At 38.6% G+C, this 18,408-nt stretch overlaps 1 protein-coding gene across 7 annotated transcripts in view; it reads left to right on the forward strand.

The window, feature by feature from the left end:
- Positions 1 to 18,408, forward strand: part of magi2b (membrane associated guanylate kinase, WW and PDZ domain containing 2b) — a 99,992-nt gene that overhangs the window by 19,502 nt on the left and 62,082 nt on the right. For all 7 annotated transcript variants that reach the window (XM_077597432.1, XM_077597427.1, XM_077597429.1 and 4 more), the window contains one exon: positions 13,850 to 13,969. In XM_077597432.1, the coding sequence (XP_077453558.1) occupies positions 13,850 to 13,969 (120 nt within the window). The remainder of the gene's footprint in view (positions 1 to 13,849; positions 13,970 to 18,408) is intronic.

An 18,408-nucleotide genomic window follows, 5' to 3' on the forward strand; every position in this document is an offset into this window, starting at 1 on the left:
TCTCATTTAAAACCTTGCTTCACTTTTTGAAAATGAAATAGCAAGATGGAAGGATAAAAACTTTTGGTTTGTGGAATTGAAATACTTCCTGTTTTCACTCTTCTTCTTGAGTCGAATTTTGTGTAGGAACAAAAATAAGAACATCCGCTTCCCCTAAAATTCCTGGAATTGAATTTTCGGTTACTCCTTTTTAGACTAAAAGGGATTGAGTGATAGACTTGGCTCTTTCGTCGTTTTTGGCGACCACGCCGCGCAACCTTCACGTGCGAAGGCGCGGCCCGCTTTGTCACGTTGCGAAAAATGCCTTTTTTTTGTTCCCCGCACTGCCGCGACCTCTCGGCTGTCAGTGTGCGTCTGTCAGCTTGACGAGCGGACGCCATTCTGCATCACAACATGCTGCCAAGCTGAAGGACGTGGGCGGAGTTGTGCACGTGCGGGAGTGGGGACTCAAACGGCTGCGAGGCGACCATATTTGCGCATTGACCGCTTCCTGTTACATCACCTATTTTTAATTATTATTATAATTTTTTTAAAGTAGCGTTAATTCAAGACAACAATTGAAATTTTGAATGGGAAGGGCTGGTATGATTACATGTTATATATTATTCAAAATGTATTTTACAAAAAATCTTCTTATTTCTTTTTTTCCTGAATACCAAAGTAATATATTTGGAAATAACATAATATTTGCAGATAAGCCAATTAGGCGCCTCATTGCAAAATTAATCGCTGATTAGCCAGCGATTGAGAAAATCGTTTGCGCTAGCGCTGGTACAGCGAAAGTTTATACATATTTCATTACTAAACAGGCGGTAAGACTGCTTTAGCGAAGGGATAAAATGGATTCATGAATATAAATGATTCTTTCAGTTTCACAAATCTTACTTAGATTGAGCAAATAATAAAATATGCAGAAATAAGATGCTGCATTCAAAGTGTGGGCAAAGGAATAGTTGGGCCGAATACCGTGTCATTTTTTAAATTATTTGAACTGAGAGAGTAAACTGTGAAATTGTCCCGGTCAAATTGGAATGGGCTCACCTTTTTCTTAAAATACCTTTTTTAATAATAATAATAATTAAAAAAACAGTAGATAGCAGTGAAATTGTCCCAGTCAAACTGGAATGGGCTCACCTTTTTCTTAAAATACCTTTTTTAATAATAATAATAATTTAAAAAACAGTAGATGGCAGTGAAATTGTCCCAGTAAAATTGGAATGGGCTCACCTTTAAAAAAAAAAAACCTTTTTCAATAATAATAATAATAATTAAAAAACAGTAGATGGCAGTGAAATTGTCCCAGTCAAACTGGAATGGGCTCACCTTTTTCTTAAAATACATTTTCAATAATAATAATAATTAAAAAACAGTAGATAGCAGTGAAATTGTCCCAGTCAAACTGGAATGGGGTCACCTTTTTTTTTTTTTAAATACCTTTTTTAATAATAATAATATAAAAAAACAGCAGATACTTTTTTGATTGTATTTTTACTCTTGGGATTTGATCATCAAACAAAGCAGAAAGGAACTTGTTTTATTCCTTTGTATTCATTCATTTATTTTACAAAAAAATCATCTGGTTTCTGAAAGAAGAAACCACATAAAATTTCTATGTCGGGGCCACTCAAAATCATTCGGCAGGCCGTATTTTGCCCCCGCCCCGTCTCTTTGACACCTAACATAAATTGAGCGTTAAGTTCTGGAAGGGCAATTTTTTAAAAGCAACAAACTTGCGCATCAACGACAAGATGAGTCAATACTTGACGGACATTAATTACATTTTTTTAAATTGATTAATATTATTCAAAATGTATTTTTTTTTAAATCACTAAAGATTTTCTCATTTCTTTTTTTCCTAAATACCAAAATAATATATTAGATATCAAGATATTTAGGCGCCTCATTGCAAAATTAATCGCCCATTGCAACATTGCTATGCTAGAAATACACAGCTTGTCACTTTACATTTGGACGGACACTGGACAACCAATAGGACGCTCTCGTTGACGGGGAATCGTGTCCGTGGGGACGACGTCATTTAGGGGGGACGAAGACGTCGCCCGAGTTACTACCCGGCCAGAGTAAAAGGGATAAATGGCGACACCTTTTAACACGACGCGACGCCGGCGGATGTTTTTACGGCGAGTTAGCAACCGCGGCGCTTTCATGTTGATGTTTACAAAATGGCTTCGACGCGCCGCCGCCAAGCAGCGCCTGATAAACACAATGTGTCAAAAATGTTGCTGGAAAAGTGTTGCTTTTTATGACTAAAAGCCCGCTGGCTACTATAGAGACTTTGGAGGAATAATTACAGTATGTGCATTTATAATGACTCAATAGGGAAGCGCTTTATGCTCGCTTGTACCTTGACTTATGAGTTTAATTTGACCCGTGGTTCCGGAGGGCCACCAACGTTTTTGCTGAGAAAATGAATAGTTTTTATGCCGAGGAGGCGGCGTTTGGCCATCGGGGCTTCAATTGTGGACTAAAATGGCTCGTTTTTAGTCTTTTCTGTTTCTTTTTGCTATTTTATCCTTTCTACGGCGCTCATTTTACTCAATGACGGTGCTATGGCGGAGTTAAATAACATTAAAATTAATAACGACAACAAAACTTAGTGTTATTTGGTGCCAATCTGTTTTTTCAGCAGTTTTTTATTAATTTTGTGACTTTGTTTATCTGACATTTTGTAATGAGAATTCCATTTCTTCAATAAATGAAAATAATAGTGATTATGCTAAATAATAATGAATACAAATGTGAAAATATAATACTATCTCAGCACTGAATACAATTATATTCGTAAAAAATACACAAAATATAACAATGACAATAATAATCATGAACGTGAAATGAGCTTTCTGACCTTTGACCCCATTAACCCAACATTTAATTAATTTATCCTGCGACTTTGTTAATAACCCCTTCCTAAGTTATTTTTAAAACAAACCGAACCAGTCACAACCATATCTTCCTGTGGTTTCACTGGTGAAAGTAATTATAATTAAGACCCGGTGTCCTCATTTTTGGACATCATATTTCGGCTCATGGGTCCCACATTTGTTGTCCAGATATTAAAATTGTGGTCTACATGACCCAAAATATAATTATCACGTATGTGGATGCCAGGTCTTTCATGGAATTGTTGCTCTTATTTTTTTCTTTAAATTGGCAAATACTACAGTCCCTAACCCATAAAAATGGTCTGAATTTGACCTTGCATAAAACCAGTGCCTGCAATTGGAGATGAACAAAAACACGTACACATTCATCAGCATCCGGGAACAAAATCTTTGTAAAAAGCAATTCCTGAAATCAACCTGAGTCCCTCCATCTTTTTTTTTAAATAACCGTCAATGACAGTTTACGTCGTAGCGGCGTCTGTTTTAACACTGCTTTTGTAGCAGAAGCCTCGAGACAATCTCACATCATCACTTCTGTTATCTGGAGTCTTCCAGCGCATTCTTTAGCGTCACCTAGCAGGACTCTTTCCCCGTATCCCGTTAAGTACCGGCTCCGTGAACATCGAGGCGACGTTAGCGCCGAGGCAATTACAGTGGCTTTGACTCTCGGTCACGATACGAGCCTGTGGACTGCCAGGACAGCTTTTCCTATAACCTTCTGTCAAGCCGGCTGAAATAGAAAGATCTCTTTTAATAGGACTCTCAACTCCAATGAAGGGCGAATCGCACATTGAGACAGATTCATGGGGCCCAAAATAGCTTGTCAGTCTAGCCCAGGGGTAGGGAACCTATGGCTCGGGAGCCACATATGGCTCTTTTGATGGGTGCATATGGCTCTCCACTAACCTGTGAGGTAAACTATGGAAACTGCTGGTGAGAAAGCGCAGGAATAGGAGCGTTACGTTAGTATTATGGCATTGACACTACCCCAGCGCCTTATCATTTTTTTCGTGGCCGGATGATTCGCCTAAAGACGTTTCGCCGACGGACGTTTGACAGACGGACAGGTCGCCGAATGGACGTTCCACCGAACGGTCATTCGGCCGAACGCCGAAACGTCTTTAGGCGAATCATCCGAGTACCATTTTTTTTTTCATTACACTCTTTTGCATGTATTTTCTCATTGATACTCATTGATTAGCAACAACGTAACAATGTTGTCAAAAGAATTCAGAGACTTTTTGTACTTTAAAAGTGGTGAAGTGACTAAAAAAGGCACACATTTTCATGTATGTTGACTTTTAAATTCGGAGCATGGCTCTCAAGGATTAACATTTAAAAAATATGAATCGTTTATGGCTCTTTCCATCAAAAAGGTTCCCGACCCCCTGGTCTAGCCAGTCACGAATTAAAAAAAAAATACATTTTACATGGCGAAACGGAAGCTTAGTCATCAGCGATGATACGATGCCTTAGTTAATAGGTTGATGCGTTTGCGAGGAGAGGCTCAAGCAAATGTCAGCGCCAAGCCAGTGTCACAAGAGTCCAATCATCGCCGTTCATTAGTCTGATCTGAGAAAGAGTGCAGACGTGGACGGGCGCAACAACAACAACACATCTGTGACGCAAATGTTCTCTTTACGCAGCTGCACGGTGAAAGGAGATACCAAAGGACGTAACGGCAATATGGAGTCGTTGTAGCTTAAACACGGTGGATGATAGCCTTTCTGATGTCTACGTAAAAGCTTTCATTTTTTATATGGATTTGGTTTTTATTTAGGGATTAATGTTCCTTTTGTGAATAATGGACTCTGAACACATCAATATGTGGATTTATGGTCTGGCGTTATTTTAGCTTATTGTTTCGTGACTAGGTTGGACGAAACAAACGCTATGCTAGCTCTAATGTAAATGCTACATTTATGTGGATTTATGGACCCTTGCGTTATTTAAACTTACTGTATTATGACGAGGTCGGACTACAAAAAGGCTACGCTAGCACTAAATGATACATTTATGTGGATTTATGGACCCTTGCACGATTTTATTTTATTGTTTTGTGACTAGGTTGGGCGAAACAAATGCTATGCTAGCTGTAACGTAAATGCTACATTTATGTGGATTTATGGACCCTTGCGTTATTTAAACTTATTGTATTATGACGAGTTTGGACTACAAAAATGCTATGCTAGCACTAATGTAAATGCTACATTATGTGGATTTATGGACCTTCGTGTTATTTTAATTTATTGTTTCGTGACTAGGTTGGACGAAACAAACGCTGTGCTAGGTCTAACGTAAATGCTACATTTATGTGGATTTATGGACCCTTGCACTATTTTATTTTATTGTTTCGTGACTAGGTTGGACGAAACAAACGCTATGCTAGCTCTAACCTAAATGCTACATTTATCTGGTTTTATGGACCCTTGCGTTATTTTTATTATGACTAGGTTGGACGAAAAAAATGCTATGCTAGCACTAATGTAAATGCGACATTTATGTGGATCTATGGACCTTCGCGTTATTTTAGCTTATTGTTTTGTGACTAAGTTGAACGAAACAAATGCTATGGTAGCACTAATGTAAATGCTATATTTATGTAGATTTATGGACCCTTGCGTTATTTAAACTTATTGTATTATGACAAGGTTTGACGTAAAAAATGCTGTCTTGGCCAAAGTCAGCTGGGATAGGCTCATGGACCCCACTGTTTGAAAAGAATATTTAAATATTGGTTTTCTGTTTACCAGATTAGTCCCTTCACTAATTCACAATCACATTCACAGTCAAATTGAACACGCCTAGCGCCGTTTAGCGCGAATGCCACAATATTTCGGTTTCTTCTTCCCCGTATGGATCATTCTGTTTATGCGTTTAGATTTAACGGGCTAAGCTGATGAATGAATAATGGCGCTCGGCACTGAGGTTTATTTGTGCGAGAAAATGTACTATGTACTTCATTCCCGAGGGAGCGGCTCCTTAAAGGGGCGATTTGCCTGCCGGCAGAGTCTTGTTATGGATAGCCGATACGCTTTGATGTGCTTGTGGGCTCCCTGCGGAGTGACTGGCACTTGGCGTCATTCTTGCTGCTTTGCTTACTAAAGAAAACCGCAACATGAATTAGGCTTGGCACCATTAGGATTTTCCTTTTGTTTTTTTAGGGCTGATCAACATTCTGTATACGTTTAAATCAACTTTTTATCGTGTGTTGGTTAGCATTGTATGTGTGTCTATATAGTTGTTGAATAATTCATAACAACTAGCTAAAAGTAATGTAAATTTGTTCATTCATTTTCCGTACCGCTTACAGTAATCCCTCGAATATCGCAGTTAATGTAGACCAGACATGGCCGCGATAATCGAAAAATCGCAAAGTTGGGTCACCCCTATTAAAAAATGTATAATTATATATATATATATATATATATATTTTAACTTTGGTGCTGAGTCCCAGTAGCAAAAGCGGCTTCCGCTTCCGCGTTTCAGCGTGAATTTTCACATTTTTATGAACTTAAAAAAATAAATAATAAAAATAAACATTCTTAAAGTTCATAAAAATATGAAAATCCATGCTGAAACTCCTAAGCGGAAGCCACTCTTGCTACTAGGACTCAGCACTAGAGTTTATTTATTTATTTATTTTTAATAGTCAATAAGCAGAAAAAAAATTGCAAAGTAGTGAATTCGCAGAAAGTGAAGTCACGATAATCGAGGGATTACTGTACTTATGTACTCGCAAGGGTCACGCTGGGTGCTGGAGCCTATCCCATTCAACTATGGGCACTCTGAATTGGTGGCTAGCCAATCACAGGGCACAAGAAGACCGACAACCAGTCATAGCAAGGGGCAATTTAAAGTCATTAACCAGCTAGCCTAGCATGTATGTTTTTGGAATGTGGGAGGAAACCGGAGTAGCCATAGAATACCCACGCAAGCCCAAAGAGAACATGCAAACTCTGCACAGTGAGGACCCACCTGGGATCGAACCCTCGAGCCTAAAACTGCGAGGCCGAGGCGCTAACCACTCACTCGGTCACCCTGAAAGAAATGTAAAACAGATGAAAGGTCGTTATTGAGAATTGCGAGAGAGCTACAATTCGATTAATACGTTTTTTTTATATTCCACTATGGTACTAGCATCAATGCTACGCTAACCACACAGTCAGAATTCCACTCAAACGGAATATGCAGTCTTTATTTGAGGCGGAATAAATATTTTTGATATGATCTCTCCGTCTAGAATTCAGCTCCACGCAAGGTCATGCTAATTTTTTGCTCATTAGCCAACAATGCTTCAACCTTTGGCGCACCCGTATTGTCGTGTATTTCTTCTTCATTTGAAAGCTAGCGTCAATGATGAAATGTTGGCGTTCAAAGCACAGAGAGAGGCGTCTCGGGCCATTGGTGTTTACGTTCCCAGTTCTTTGACTGGGGATTATCTTGGTCCACAGATTGGCATCAGTGCCCACTTGGGCGTTGAAGTTACCCATGAGGACAAGTTTATCCGATTTATGGACTCTGGCGAGGGCAGCATCAAAGAGCTCATTGAAGACATCTTTGATGTTGTTCTCTTTACACGCACTCTCACGCATCTGCACTTCATTGTGTGAGAGTAGAACGTTATTTGGAGATCCTCCCCCAATAATCTTGCTAACAAAGGGATTTTCAATAATTCCATAACTGGTTACGTCATTCAGGGCTGTCACCTGCTAAACCAAGGGTGTCAGACTCGGGTTGGTTCGCGGGCCGCGTTAACGTCAACTCGGTTTCATGTGGGCCGGACCATTTTAGATATAATATTTAGATTTTTTTTAAATAAATGGATTAAAAGAACTGGATTAAAAGACCTGGATATTCAGTTTTTTATAGATCTAAAACAATGTTTATTTTAGCTTTTTTTATTATATACTTTTAGATTTTACAAAATGATTTTTGAACTAAAAACAGAAAAAAATAGATTAAAAAATTACAATTATTGATTTAAAAGGGGAAAATCAGGAAATTGAATATACATCTATACTCTTCATTTTAATTTGATCCTAAAACAGAAAGTCGGCACTCATGATTTACTTTCCCGGGCCACACAAATTGATGCGGCCGGCCAAATTTGGCCCCCGGACTGCCACTTTGACACGTGTGCTAAACTAATCGACACCAATTCCAATATATTGTTACGTTTGTTTACTTGGCAAACACGTCCACTTTCTGGGACTACTTTTGAAACTGTTTATAGTAACAGACATGGTGTAATATTTGTAAACAGACATTTTTGTGCATGTAATAGCAGAGCTCGCTTAAATACAAAAAAATATGATTTATCCTTGACTGGGTGCCATATTTTTTCCATCCTTCTTACTGGTCTAAAAATATGGGCATCGTAATCTCGGCAAAATATAGTTTGAAAAAAGTTGAACTAGATTGCAAATTTTAAAACATCTGTATCAACAGATACCATTTTTTTTAATATCTAGTCAAATTTTGAACAACAATACAGTAATCCCTCGATTATTGCGTCTTCTATTATCACAAATTCACTACTTTGTGATTTTTTCAGCTATTATTTATTCTTTTTTTAAGTTCATAAAAATGGGATAATCCACACTGAAACTTGTAAGCGGAAGCCATTCTTGCGAATAGGAAAAAAAAATATTATAATTTTTTATTTTGAAATAGGGGTGACACTACTTTGCGATTTTTCGATTATCGCGGCCATGTTGGTCTACATTAACCGCGATATTCGAGGGATTACTGTAAACACATTTATTTGTAACCCTCCTTCTTCTCATTCAATTTGTTATAATAGAATATTATTAAAAAAAAACAATTCAGGGTGAATTGTGTCCACTTGAGCAAGTAACAGCATAAGATCTTTCGTTTAGTTAACATCTTTAGTTTCAAGAAAATCTAATGCAACAAGGCTGTATATTTTTACTTGTAGTATTTTATGTGTTGACAGGAGCTCCTTCACTTGCACTTGTCTTGTTGTTGTTTTTTTGTTTTTTTTACTGGATAACAAAACATCTCCATAAAAACTTTAATGACTCTCTGTCCTCTTGAAAAATGTTCATAAGGCCCACTCAGTTGTTTTCCACTTGCTCCTCATAAAACAAGAGACTTTGGCAGAAGTAGCTTAAACGCCGTTTGGCCCGATCCACATCCGGATAATCGTGCTCGAATTGAAATTTTTTTTCCGCTCTTCTGATCAAGCAATGCCTCGTTAGAAGAGGTGACTCATTGGTTTATTGTTGCAACCTATTCAGGGTTATCGTTTTGGAGCTTTGGAAGCGTATTTGAAGCCAATGAGTCATGCCGTTACACTATTTGGACATTTGTATGGATTGACATTTTACGAACATGGCTAAAACTTGTCGCGGTTAAATCAGGGGTGTCAAAATGGTGGCGTGGGGGCCAGATCCGGCCCTAGTGTAGCATTTTGTGCGGCCGCCAAAGTAAATCATGTCCCAAAAGTCAAATGAGGTTTATTTTGTATAGAGAAAATGTACTGTTTTTTTCCCTTTTTTATATCAAAAAAAAATAATTAACCCACTTTTTTTTTTTTTTTTTATATTTTTCTTCATTTTCTGGATCGGCTTCATCCAACACTATAACGCTCCATGTTCAAAATCTCGTCTGCTTTGTTGCCATGGCAGTAGCAGTCGCGTGTTGTTGTGGCGGCAGCCGCTTCTGTCCAAATGCTGCCGTGCTAAGAGTGCGCTTTGGAGTGCAAATGAGCAAGTGAGTGTGTTTGTGTGTTTGTTCTTTGTCTTTTATTGGGTTGCAGACCTGCTGCCACACTTAGCATTTGCTGGAAAAAAACAGCCGGCCCCGAATAGCCTTTGTTTGGATTGCAATGATGTAAGCAGGAAGTCAAGTCAGTCCATTTCTTTCAATTAGGTTTATTTATTTATTTATTTTTAACCTGGTCATTGGATTGGATAACTTTATTCATCCCGTATTCGGGAAATTTTGTTGTCACAGTAGCAAGAGAGTGAGGATGCTGATATAGGAAAGGCATTTTAGATATAAATAGATAGGTAATAAGTAAGTTGATAAATAAATACATGAATAAATATATAAATAAATGTGTTGCTGAAATATATATATATATACATATATATATATATATATATATATATATATATATATATATATATATATATATACACATATATATATATACATACATATATATATATACATATATATACATATATATATACACATATATACATATATATATATATATATATATATATATATATATATATATACATACATACATATATACACATACACCTATACATACACACATATATAAGCACGTTTATACATACATACACATAGATGTACATGCATGCATACGGTAGGTCTTAACACTCAGCCATTTGTTTTGTTAAAGAGCCTGACAGCTGATGGGAGGAAGGATCTGCGGAAGCGCTCCTTCCTGCAATGAGGGTGCAGCAGTCTATTGCTGAAAGAGCTTCGGAGGGACTCCACAGACTCATGCAGGGGGGTGGGAGGTGCTGTCCAAGATGGACATCATCCTGGTCAGCATCCTCCACTCTCCCACTTCCTCCAAAGAGTCCAAAGGACAGCCCAGAGCAGAGCTGGCCCTCCTGACCAGCTTATTCAGCCTGTTCCTGTGATTTGATGAAGATTTAGACATTCCGGGATGCGTTTTAAGGTTCCTTATTAACTCAATTTATTCTGTACGTACAGTATGGATGCGCTACAAACCTCTAGTCCAGCAAAACAATCAACCTGACCCTTTCGCGGACCACTTCCGACCCACGGCCCGCACGTTTGACACCCCTGACTTAACGTGTTGTTTTTAGAGCGCGTGACTTAGCCGGAGTACTTGAAGAAAATACCCACGCAAGCATAACATAACAACATTCCACCTGCCTGGATGGAAATACCCGAGCGGCTAAATCTTCTGACCACCTTCGCCCACACCTTTTTCATTTATGATAATCAGTCCATCGATAGTCTATTTTTAGCATCACCCCCCACGGCCTCCTCCGCTTGCCAGCTTCCTGTCTTAATTATACAAACATTCCTCATGCGTGAACGTTGAAACCCACGGTGCTCTCGGTCTTCAGCCGGCCCCTTTCCATTATTCAAGAAAGGTCTTTGTCCTGCCCCAAATCCGACGGAGTTATTGCGGCATGTCAGCTATTTTGGCTTCGCTTCCAAATGGAATTTCCTTGTTCGCCTTCTGCGTGGTATCTTACCCGCACTCCCGGTCCTTCCCTCGCCACTTCCATCCGAATTGGTAGCTCAGCAGCTTATTACACACCTGGCAGGATTTGAGTGCACACCCACATTAGTGGTAGGAAGCTGTTACTAGTTACTGTGCTTACTAGAAGTTGATTTTGCACATATGGGCGACATGTCGTGCGAATGGTTAGCGTGTCGGCCTCACTGTTCTAAGGTCGAGGGTTCGTTCCCAGGTGGGTCCACTTTGTGTGTTATCCCCAGGCTTGCATGGGTTTTCTCCAGGTACTCCGTTTTTTTTCCTTATCCAAAAACATGCACGCTACGCTAGCTGGTTGAACGCCGAAAATTGCCCTTAGCTATGATTGGTTATCCTTTGTCTTCTTGTGCTCGCCACCGATTCAGGGGGTCCCCCGTCTGGTGCCTGTAGTTAGCTGGGATAGGCTCCAGCACCCTAGTGAGGATCATTTTTTCAAAAAATAGAAACTTAATTCAGTGAGCTCAGCTGAACATTTTACCACTTAGGCACAATGATACATCAATTATGAATTGTATTCATTATATTTTATTGAGCTTGAATCATTCAAGGTAAGAAAATCCAATCTAAAGTAATGTAAGTTTGGTTGCCATTGACGACGATTGACATACAGTCTATTTGAGGCTGCCAGCCTCGCTCAGTTCAAATGGATTGGGCGTCTATCGCTCTCAGTGGTAGTGAATGAGTTAAGTTAGACAAATCTATCATTGAATTTGTGAAGGGATGAACAAGGTTGTGGTATTTGTGCCTATGAATTAAGGGGGAAAAGTCATATTTTTACAGTGATTTGAAACATGTCATGTTATGGGGTTGCTTTACTTCAGCAAGGACTGGTGCGCCTCAAATAAAAAGTAGAAGACATCATGAAGTAAGAGTGGAAATAATGCTTAAATACTTGGGTACTTGGAGTAACAAAACCACTTAATAATATTTATTTCAAACCACTTTAATTTAGCAAAATAGGAAAAGTAGATATGTCATTAGAATTCATGATCATGTAGCGATATAAAGTCTGCATCTTCGTCTATATTTGCATGTATACATCATGTTTTCTTTTCCTGCTTGGCTTACAGTATGTGGTTTTACATGAGTGTGTCTACTCAAGAAGCAGTGGGAGGCTAGGCCACGACGGGTCATCAGTATTCCGGAAAATTCGTCTCCCTGTGGTGTGGGCAGCAGAATAATTAGATTGTGATTGTCCAAATCGATAGGCATACCAGTCAGAAGGCGGTCGGCCAAGAAGCACATGTTCCCCTTACAGATACATTTTGATTTTCTGCGCGGAATGCACTAAACTTTAATGTACTCTGCTTCATTGCGCCCATATCACAGTGCCTTTAAAGCTCCTTTAATGTGGCGCAAAAAGAACGACAGGAATGAAAAAAAAAATTATTTCCTTTAAAATGGACATCACTTTTGCTAACCTGAATATTTTGTAAGTAGAGGTACCCAATGCATTTCCCAAAACCTGTTCAAAGTCTAAGTCTTGGTTACTTTCCACCACAAACTTGCATAGCCAGTACAGGCCGTATGCTCCATTGACACTTGCGTCCCAATCGTTTGGCTTGAGCTCCGTCGCCCCTGACCGCGCACGCACGCAGAGTTCTTTCGTGCTTTCATGCGGACTTCACTGGGCTGAAAGTGGACTTGGCTGAAGCGCAAACACAAGCGGCTCATTAAGGCCAAAGCTGCCATTAAGGTCCATCACAGAACCCCGCTGATGGAGCTCTCCGGAGCTTCGGCACCCTCTAATTGATCCAAGCCGAAATGCCTCCACGCTAGCGTTGTGTGTGCACAAAGTGTGTTGTGTCGGGAGCTTTGATTTAAAAACAACAACAAAAAAAGGAAAACAGAATTTGGTTTTTACAGTGCTCCCTTGTTATCGGGGCAGATTTTTTTGCCTGGATTTACACTTTCAAGCAATTTAGAGTTGGGCTCTTTTAATTTGATTGGACCTTTTTAAACTGAGCTCATCCTCCTAAAAATCTAACAACTTTTTATTTTTTTTATTTATAAAGGTAAATGCTGCTGCATTTTAATGTTTTGGTTGAAAAAAAACGGAATGTATTGGAAAAGATACAGTTAAAAATGCAGTTTTTTTCCAAAATATTCAATGTTTTACAATAACATAGATAGATTTGAATCTTAGTTTGATTCAGTTTGTAAAAAAAATGGGATCGGAAAAAAACGGTTGTCACGCTTTTTCAAAATTGTTTACCGGACAGAACATTGTGAACGGTTATCAGAACGACGTTCAATTCAATTAAAAAATAAGGATGTACTAGATTCATGCTAATTTTAGCTAGACCATCAGTATAATGGCTTGTGGTATAAGTTAGCAATTAGCTAACGGACTGCTTGTTGCTGTATATGGTTTGCTAGACATTTTAGTGTTTGAATCGATTCCGCTAATCCTCATTAGAATCATATTTGTGTCAAATTGTAGGAAAACTTGGAAGAAAAAAAAGTCAGCTTTATAGGCCGCCATTGACGTGATCATTGGCTGCTAAGATCGGACGCAGTTCAGAGCATGCGACAGGGTCAAGTTAAGGCTGTCGATGGATTGGTCGGTAAAAATGGGGACTTGGCAGCCCCGTTGTGTTGCCACGAGTGTTTCCGCTGGCATTCCTGTCTTTTCTTCTTCTCAAATGGCTTTTCTTGACCTTTCTTTCTCCATCCCTCGCCTCAGGTACGACCAGGCAACCCAAAGAGGGGGAGGTGCCAGGGGTGGACTACAACTTTGTGTCGGTGGAACGTTTTATGGAATTGGAGCAAAGTGGAGCCTTGCTAGAGAGTGGAACCTATGAAGGTGAGTTCTTGGAGGGATGGAATGTTCTTCTTCTTGTACTAAGATCACCTAGAGCTGCTGATTTCATTAGCGCGGGTGAATGCGCAACACATCTGTTGTGCAAATTTTGCATTTTTTTAACCCACGTCATTGGCTACCATTGTCCTTTGCCGTCAATGACACTTAAATAATTCAGCTTTGTGAGGAGCCAAGCACCAATATTACTGGAAGTTAATTCCATACCTTTTTAAGTGATGATGGAGATGCCAAGAAAAAGAAAAAAATGCAATTTATGGTCCGGAAAATACAGCAATCTGTGCACGCATAGTTTACAGATTTTTTTTAAAATTTGGAATTCCATAAACCAAAAAAGAGCAATAATATCTGAATACACATCAAATGAGGGAACAGTTTAACTCTGTGTACCTAAAGGATAATTCCATACCTGTTTAAATGGTGATAGAGATGCCAAAAAAAAGAAAAAGTCAAATTTATAGTCCAGAAAATACGGTAATCTGTGCACGCATAGTTTACAGATTTTTTTTAAAACTTGGAATTCCATAAACAAAAAAGAGCAATAATATCTGAATACACATAAAATAAAGGAACAGTTTAACTCTATGTAACTAAAAGATAATTCCATACCTGTTTAAGTGGTGCTAAAGATGCCCAAGTTTAGTGTGTGTGTGCGTGTGTGTGTGTGTCGTTTGTTGTGCAATGCCGCGTGTACAGATGGAGGGTCTTGCTGGTTCATTTGCCCGCAGCTTTTTGAGCATGTGCGATTTCATTCAACCTGAAAACGCAGGCCTTCTTTTTTTTCCCGGTCTCGTGTACTCGCTTCACAAAGTTTTTTTTTTTTTTTTTTTTTACGCGGTGCTGCGCCTCATTTTCAAGGTAAGAAGAGTCAAATTTGCTATTGAAAGACTCATCAAAGAAAGAAAAAAAACAGCTGAAAGACCTTCAATAGGCCCTGAAGCCAAACATTCAACAATGTGTTTTTCCACTTGTGTTAATTGAAAAGAAAGCAGCGAAGGCAAACCGTGTTTGCCGTCACGCACTACGGCTGATTTACATTTTAATTTACAATTTTGGACACAGTTGACTTGATTTTACAAATGTTTTTGGTCGGTCATGGGGTGAATGAAAGTCAGGTTGCCATTAACGCTAATGGACGTCTAAGCCATTTGAACTGGGAAGGCTGGTGGCAAGTGAAGTCAAGATAATAATTGGGCTGCTAATGCTTAGGATCTGGTTCAACAAAACATCATAAAATGCATTCATGATTCTTTGGACAATTCAAATAGTTCCTTTTACAAATGTATAGGTATGTCAACGTGGATTTTTTTTGACAATTTTATTGCCTAAACCGACATTTGAATGAAAATCATTCTGAGGAATCAAACCGAAATGCTCCAGAATTAATCAGAAGTGACCCGCAAATGGATCAAAATCAACGGGAAGTGATCTATAACACCTGGAAGTAACCTGAAATGAGACAGCAAAAAAGAAGTGGCCTGGAAATGCCCCAAAATAAAAAAAGAAATGACTCTCACAACAAAAAGTGTCACAGAAAAGGCCCTAAAATCAACAGGAATTTTCCTAAAATACCCCCAAATCATCAAACGGTGACCTGGAAATACACCATAACCATCAAGAAGTGATTCCACCAGAGTTGATTGAGCAGCAAAGCAACCCCACGCAAAAATGCATTCTTATTTTTTTTAGTTAAATGCTGAATAAGTGAACCCTCATTTTTTTCAAGCAGCCATATAATCTCATCTCATGTAAATTTGCTAGCGAGAAACAAACTAATTATAGTTTAATATAATAATATAATATTCTGACTTTTTAATTCACTGCCATTGGCCCCAATAGACGTCTGATCCATTTTTTTAAAGGGGGTGGGATACAATATAGAGAAGGTTAACTCTCCTCTAATGCAGGGGTGTCAGACTCGGGTTGGTTCGCGGGCCGCTTTAACGTCAACTTGATTTCACGTGGGCCGGACCATTTTAGATATAATATTTAGATTTTTTTAATAAATAGATTAAAAGCCCTAAATATTCATTTTTTATAGATCTAAAACAATGTTTATTTTAGCTTTTTAATATATTTTTAGATTTTACAAAATGATTTTTTGAACTTAAAACACAGAAAAAATGGATTATAAAAATTACATTCATTGATTTAAAAAGGGAAAAATCAGGACATTTAATATACATCTATACTCTTCATTTTAATTTGATCCTAAAACAGAAAGTCGGCACTCATGATTTACTTTCCCGGGCCACACAAAATGATGCGGCGGGCCAGATTTGGCCCCCGGGCCGCCACTTTGACACATGTGCTCTAGAATGAAGAGAAAAAATATATATTATATATAAATTGCCTTTTTGGGAGGGCGATTTTTGATTGGACCAGACACCAAGAAGAAACCTATCTTTTAAAAAAAAATACATTATCCAATCTCATGTCATTTGAATGTAATGAATTACATTGAGTCCTTAGGAGGTTAGCATCCAGTGAGAAGTTTATCGTGTTTGAAAAGCTTATTTTCCAATTTTTTTCCCAGTCTTTAAATGCAACAGCAGGTGCCCGTTCCTCTAAAAATGCTGCTGCTTCCCCTCCAGGGACAGTCGGGCCACAAAGCAGGTGCACCAGAGCTCCCCGGGTTGCCATTGTAGTGTGTGCGGGTGTGCGTGCGGGTGTGTGCAGGTTTTTTTTGTGTTTTTTTTTTTTGGAGGGTGGAAGCAGATGTGGTGGAAAAAGCTGGAGGCCTGCGATGTTCATCGCAGTGTGGTCGGAAGCTGTCGGTCTCGGCTTATATTTCATTTCACCTTTCATGCTGTGGTGACTATATAAGATGAATAATAAATGATGGCAGGGAGCTTGTATACATGGAGAGGTTGTGATATAGTTTTTTTTTTTTTTTGTCTTTTTAAGGAATACTTTTTTGGGTTGACGTTGAATTATTCATTTTTTAGACATGGGGTAAGGTTCTAGTTGCATTAAGCCGTGTTTTATTTACTTACTTATACGCTGCAGATTATTTTTGATTTATTTCTTACATTGTGTTATATTTCTATTGTAATTGTCATATCTTAAAAGATGTGCTTTACGAAATGTAGTTTCATTTTGGTTAAAAGTTAGCTAACAGATTCATCTATAAAGTTTTACTACTTACTTTTTCTTCTTTTAAGGCCGTACATTTAAAATCTGGGTTATTTTTTCCACCTAATAATTGGAATAATTTATATTCTTAAATGAAGGACATTTCGGACAAATAATAAACACTAACATCACTTGAACAAACCGCTTTTATTGACACTGTTGTTATCCAACTTTCAAAATGAATAGATTTTTAAAAAATGTTAAAACACAAAACTATTTTCCAATTTATTAAATTCTATAAATATTTATGCATGATAAAGCTTTTTCCTCAGTAAGTTTCCATGGAAATTAAAATAGAATTTATTTGATGATTGAAGCTTTTTTAAGAGATTTAATTTACTTTATTTCTAGCATAAAGTAGGTCATCTCTGTTTATAATATGCTAAATATTACTTAAAATGTGATTTTTTTTTTAAAAAAGATTTACTGAATTTATTGCCGAAAACTAGTTTTAAGTCGATGCGTTTTGGCAGCGAATAAGAGTCTCTAGTTTGAAGCCATAAATGCCAGATGTCCAATCCCTTTGAAATGGGAGAATGGCAGCGAATGAACGAACTCGGCCACATGATTGGACACCTATTGACCTCAATGGCACTGGATGAGTTAAAAAGGCAGCGAGCGCGTTGAAACATCCGCAAAAAAACCCGTAGCCGAAGGTTTTTTGTTGTTGTTGTTGTTTTTCTACAGCAACGAGCTGGTGCACATTTGTTCCTGCAATTGATTCTTTTGTAGCCGCTTACGCGAGTCGCAGGTAGCGCGACACAGCTGGAAGTCGATACCGAAACAATTGCTCTCTGGCTGCTTCCCATATGAATAGAATATGTATTTAGGAAGCTCTTGTGTTCTTAATGAGCTGTTCTCTGCCCGTTTTGACTCGTGTACAGTGAGTGGTACCTCGTGGTACGACGAAAATTTCGATCGAATAATTCGCCCGCCATACGATCAAAATTTCGAGATGCGACAAGCCAGGTGGCCATGACATGAGAGGCTGCTTATCATTGTAGTGCGCTGTCTTTTTTGCCGCATCTCTTTTGTGTATAACAGATATCTACGAGCACTGAACGATTTATTCAGACGAGTTTTGACCAGGAAACGCGCATGCGCGGGCAAAAAGAGGGCTTTCTGGGTAATGAAGTATACTCGTGCACACAACACCGATAGCCAATGGCACCTTTTCTTAGAATAAAACTTCATTACCCACAATCAATACATGGGTAGGCTGAGCTGTTGCATTTCCTGCTATTCCTTCCTTAGCCTGTTAGCTCCCGCGATCGCTCATTCAAGACTAC

Source organism: Stigmatopora argus, chromosome 3, assembly GCF_051989625.1.
Source record: "Stigmatopora argus isolate UIUO_Sarg chromosome 3, RoL_Sarg_1.0, whole genome shotgun sequence".
Classification (NCBI taxonomy): Eukaryota; Metazoa; Chordata; class Actinopteri; order Syngnathiformes; family Syngnathidae; genus Stigmatopora; species Stigmatopora argus.